Here is a 4,868-nt window from a genome sequence, read left to right on the forward strand (position 1 = left end):
GGAAAACGCCCTCTCACCCAACTTCGAGATTCATCGATTTGGTCCCAAAACTATCAAAACCATCCAAATGATAAATTTAGTTATAGTTACTAAACGGGACCTCATATTTTGAAATTTTAAACGTTTTATAAATGTGCTATACACAAAATAAAAAAATGGGTGGTTCCATTATATTCAAATTTATATACATCAATAATTTTTCAGAATCTTCAAATTTGTCATTATATTTTTAAAATATCAAATAAACAAAAACTTTGAACAAATTAAAAAACTACCTCTAAAATATAGTAAGGTTGCAATTACACCATTAAACTTTCATTTATAGAAATTGGACAATTAAACTTTTACAAAAGTTAAAATTGAACCTCTAAAGGATAAAAGTTGCAAACTCAAATTCGTACCATTGTTACAATTTCTACATGTAATTTCGAAGGTCGTATAAGTTCGATAGCTCAATTTTTACAATTGAAAATTTAAGAATATAATTGCAACTATATCCATTTTTTTTTTTTTTTTTATAATTTGCCCAACCTATAATTTAACTTGATATTTAGTTTAAACTAGATTTTTTGTGGTTCATATTTCGCAATCATTGTGAACATGGTTGCAATAAAGTTATGATTGAACACCAAATTTAATGACCATAAAAACGCATTTACAAGTAAGAGAGATTATCTGATTTCACAGTAGAGAGAGAGAGAAAAAAGAATTCTGAATTGGAATGAATAAGCAAGAAAAAAGCGAACAAATGTGCTTTGGAAACTTGAAAAGATAAATGCGTCTTCTTAGTTTGTTTATGATTTGACATGTGTAACACCACAATCCAAATTCTGCCAATTTCATTATCCACCCTGTAAAGTAAGCTGCTTTGGTGTATATTAAAATGAAAATTATAAAACAGTAATAAATACTTACTACAATTAATTTGAGCCCCTTAAATCTTATCTTATATTACTACAGAAAATCTTTTTTAAAAAATCATTTTACTTTCAAACTAATCTAACATGTCTGCAAATTTAGGGAATGTTGCAAAGTTTTTTATTTTATTTTATTTTATATATTTTTTTATATTGGGATTCTGAAATCCAAATAACCCACCCACACATGGATAATAGTAAATAGTAACCCAAATTTTAATAAATTATAAAAAAAACCAAAGAAACTCTAGAATTTTGACTTGGATTAAAATACACACTTTTGATCCATAAATTTCGCCAATTTAGTTTCAACCATTTAATTTCTATATTTTCAAATTTACTACAATTTAGTTTTTTTTATCATAGAAAAGCTCTTCAAAACTAAGTGTTAATTTATAGTGACTTAAAACTTTATAAAACAAATTTAATCCCGATTATTTATCAATATACATATATAAAAGATTTCATTAAATCAAAATAATATTTTTACAAATTATAAAATACAGTTACTAAAGGGCTACTCAATAAAATTCAAGTAATAAACTTTTATAAGTGTAACCATTTTGTTTTTTGTTTTTGTTTTTATTATGAGACTATTTTCATCTCCATTTTTTTTTTCATTTGTTATCTACTTTTTATCAATGAATTAAAGAATCAAGCCAAATGAATTCAACCATTATTGTTAAGAAAAATGCAAATCATTATAAGAAATATATATAGATGATACAGATTTAATTTTTAAAAATAAAAATAAAAAAACAAAATGGTTAACGAACGAGATCTTAGTTTTTTATTTTTTATTTTTTGAAAATTAAGCCTATAAACACCACTTCCAACTCTAAATTTCTTAATTTGTTATCTAATTTTTACTAATGGTTTAAAAACCAAGGCAAAATTTGAAAATTATAAAAAGTAGCTTTTAAAAACTTGATTTTTTTTTTTTTGAAATTTGGAAAGAAATTCGACTAAGAAATGGAGAGGAAATAAATTTAATTTTCAAAAATAAAAAATAAAAAACAAAATTGTTAGAGCAGTGTCAATTGAGTAGATTTTTTTTTTCAAAAAATCATTGCTATTTTTTTAAAAAAAAATGACTTATTTTTAAAATTAAATCAAACACACCCTAAATTAAATTGAATTAAATTGTTAACGTTCAAGGACGAAACATTTGTGCTTTCTAGCCTATGAGAATTAATGCAAACTATTTCATCCTTTGCTAAGTTTTCTATCATGGAATATGATACTTCATAAGAAAAAATACCCACTCTTTACACCTCACTTATACCTCCTCCTCTCTCACAACTTAAAAAGATGTAAAAGGATGAGAGTTTTGACTCCCTAATTTTAATATAAGGGCAAAAATAATATTTTCATTTAAACATTTGATATCAAAAGAATAGACAATTACCCAAATCAACACCACAAGAAACTTTTGGGTCAGCAATAAAAGTTATTTTAGGAAAAAATTTGATCCAGTATAAAAGAATATTAATATAAGATGATAATAACATATTTCATTATCTAAGTAAGCTTAAATGCAAAACAATTCCACAAATGTAACACAATCATAGGTGACAAAAGAAGGTGACAAAAGAAGTTCCAGTTACTGTAAAAGAGTGAAAATTTTGGCCCCAAAGCTTAGATTTTGAAAGAGAAAAATTTTGCATAAGGACAAAGAATTTGTTTACCTTTCACCATTTTGTGTTGAAGGGGATGATGAACCAAATTAACCCTCTGAATGGTCCCCAAAGAATTGCTTGCTCTTTTCTTCTTCTTGCTTCTTTGTTCTTCATCAAGGTAGCTTAAGCTAAGAGAATCATATCCTGTTTTTACTCTGAAAGAATATTCCACAAACAGCATTCAGATCTTAACAGCACATCCAATCCATAACAAAAAATTTCAGAAATATGCAAAAGGAGGGAATTACACGTTTTCCCCCCGCTTTTTTCCCCTTTTTTTGTGCTTGACAAGAAAATAAGCATTCAAACAAAACAAACTTTTCTTACACAAAACGCAAGCTCCAAAAGTGACAAAAGAAAGAAAGAAACAAACAAACAAAGGGGAACACTGTGATGAACATGGCCAACATTTGTCGTAAATTAAAGGTGAGAATTACAGAAATCTGTGCTTAATTATGGATGAAATGACACAAAACACAGCTTTGGGAGTTCCTGAAAGAAAATGATAAAAAGAACGGCGGCGGTGGTTTAATTTGCGGCTTGCGGCTTACGGCGGCGGGTTCTATGGATGTGTGTGTGTGCAGTGTGTGTGTATACTGAAAAGATTTAGTTTCGGAGGATCCTTTTATGGAGTTGAAAGCTGTACAAAAAGAAGAAATTAACAGAGTGTTTTCTTCCAAAAGGAAAGAGTTCGATATTTATGGAAAATTATGTGAAGGAAATCGGAGAAATCCAGATTCCGTAGGAGGTTAGCTGGTTTTTCATGGCTTCAGACGAATCCACTGGTATCGGCCTTCCAATGGTACATCCATGATTATATCGAAGTTGTACCTGTACAAAAGAGGAAAAGAAATCATTCAAAGTCGGAGGAAGAAGAAGAAGACGAAGTTGAAAGTTAGTTAGGTTCATGTTTGGCTAAAGGGCGCCGAATCAGAGATGACTATCATGCGCGTGGAAAAATTGTACTCACTTCTCTGAGAAACGCTTCTGTTCGTACTTCTCAGCCTCGGCGAAGAAATCTTCAATCTCAGAGATCGGTGGCGTCTTCATCGGACGATCCGTTGGCTTCTGTTTTTCAGTCAAGAAGTTAGTTGCCGGAGAATCCATTTCGTCGGAATCTCCTAGGAGATTGCTCGTTGGAGTGCTCTCTCTGAAGAGATTCTCAAATTATTAGTATCGAAACTAAAATTAGTGGAAAAACAAAGAAACAGAAATTAAACATTAAACGGAGTGAGAACTGGCGAAAGAGAAGACGAAGCGTTTCAGAATCCGTTTCGTTAGGGGAAATTAAAGGAAGATCGTAAAGTGCAATGCACCTTTGAATGCCGTTAACACGAATCGACTCTACGGTTTCGAAGCTCTTGGTCTGCAGCTATGGCGCATTGAAGATAGATGTCAATAAATACGATCGAAAATCGATACATAAACAAATTCTAAACAAACATCTTGTAGAAACATTCGCAATAAGGAGTAGAATCGAATTCAATAAAACGACGAAGGGCCAAACGAATCATGAACTGTTCATCACTGAAATTTTTTGCAGGAAAAAGTTACCGGTAATATGAAGAACAATTCATCTAAAATTTCAATTTCAACGGAAAAAATTAGAGTTACATGATTTATGAACCGATTAAATTTAATAATACTTTCTCTTCTACTTTTCCGTTTTCTCGCTAACCAAAAACAGAGACTCAAAATTAGATTCCAAATTCCAAACAAACAGAAGAAAAAAAAAACTAATCACAAGCGAAGAAGAAAGTACACTCCTCAATCAAGAGTTCAAAATTCACCTCTAGATCTTCGAATTTCACGGCGTCCTTCACGGCGGTGGCCTTCCCGCAGTCGTTACTGAAGCTACAAGAAACCGGAAACTCATCCTCTGAAAAAGTATGACTCATCTCACCTCCAGAAACAATGCCAAGAGAATTCTTCTTCTCCAAACGCGACAGAGACGTCGTCGCATTCTCCAACCACAAACAACGATCGCCGAGGTCAGACTGAGACGCCGACGGCCGCAAACTCTCCGACGAACCGGCAATTCTCATTCTCTTAGACATGCAACCTGCATTATTCGCCGCCGTCATCACCACAACGCGCTTGCAATCACCCATCGCCGTCTCCACCTCCAGCTCGAACTCTGCTTTCATGGCCGCTCCAAAACCATTTTTAGAGAGAGAAAAAGAGAAACAAAACTAGAGCGAGAGAAAGCGTAATAATAAGAGATCCGAGAGGAAGACGGGGAAGTAGTTGCCGCTTAATATGGTTACCGGCG

The 4,868-nt window shown here is 32.0% G+C and overlaps 1 protein-coding gene across 5 annotated transcripts; it reads right to left on the bottom strand.

Moving 5' to 3' along the window:
* On the bottom strand, positions 1 to 4,862 carry LOC120078200 (cyclin-dependent kinase inhibitor 7). 5 transcript variants are annotated; one of them, XR_005481948.1, is made up of 5 exons: positions 4,387 to 4,862; positions 3,913 to 3,968; positions 3,567 to 3,746; positions 2,606 to 3,427; positions 1 to 50 (listed from the first exon to the last, which is right to left on the bottom strand). XR_005481948.1 is itself a non-coding variant. In XM_039032423.1 (4 exons), exons 1-4 carry the CDS (start codon positions 4,741 to 4,743, stop codon positions 3,358 to 3,360), a joined length of 663 nt encoding a protein of 220 aa, XP_038888351.1. In that variant the 5' UTR covers positions 4,744 to 4,862; the 3' UTR covers positions 2,115 to 3,357. The 5 variants fall into 5 exon arrangements, 1 of the variants encoding a protein (XP_038888351.1); XR_005481950.1 differs by lacking the exon at positions 1 to 50 and adding an exon at positions 656 to 863 and having other exon boundaries at positions 3,913 to 3,962; XR_005481947.1 differs by lacking the exon at positions 1 to 50 and adding an exon at positions 656 to 851.
* Positions 4,863 to 4,868: the final 6 nt, after the last annotated feature.

Source organism: Benincasa hispida, chromosome 5 (assembly GCF_009727055.1).
Source record: "Benincasa hispida cultivar B227 chromosome 5, ASM972705v1, whole genome shotgun sequence".
Classification (NCBI taxonomy): Eukaryota; Viridiplantae; Streptophyta; class Magnoliopsida; order Cucurbitales; family Cucurbitaceae; genus Benincasa; species Benincasa hispida.

Coding starts and splice junctions, on each gene's coding strand:
- LOC120078200 (XM_039032423.1), bottom strand. CDS start 4,743: ATGAAAGCAGAGTTCGAGCTGGAGGTGGAGACGGCGATGGGTGATTGC. Junction 3,747..3,912: donor CGTGTTAACGGCATTCAAAG/GTGCATTGCACT, acceptor GAATCTCTTCAG/AGAGAGCACTCCAACGAGCA. Junction 3,428..3,566: donor CAGAAGCGTTTCTCAGAGAA/GTGAGTACAATT, acceptor TCTTTTGTACAG/GTACAACTTCGATATAATCA.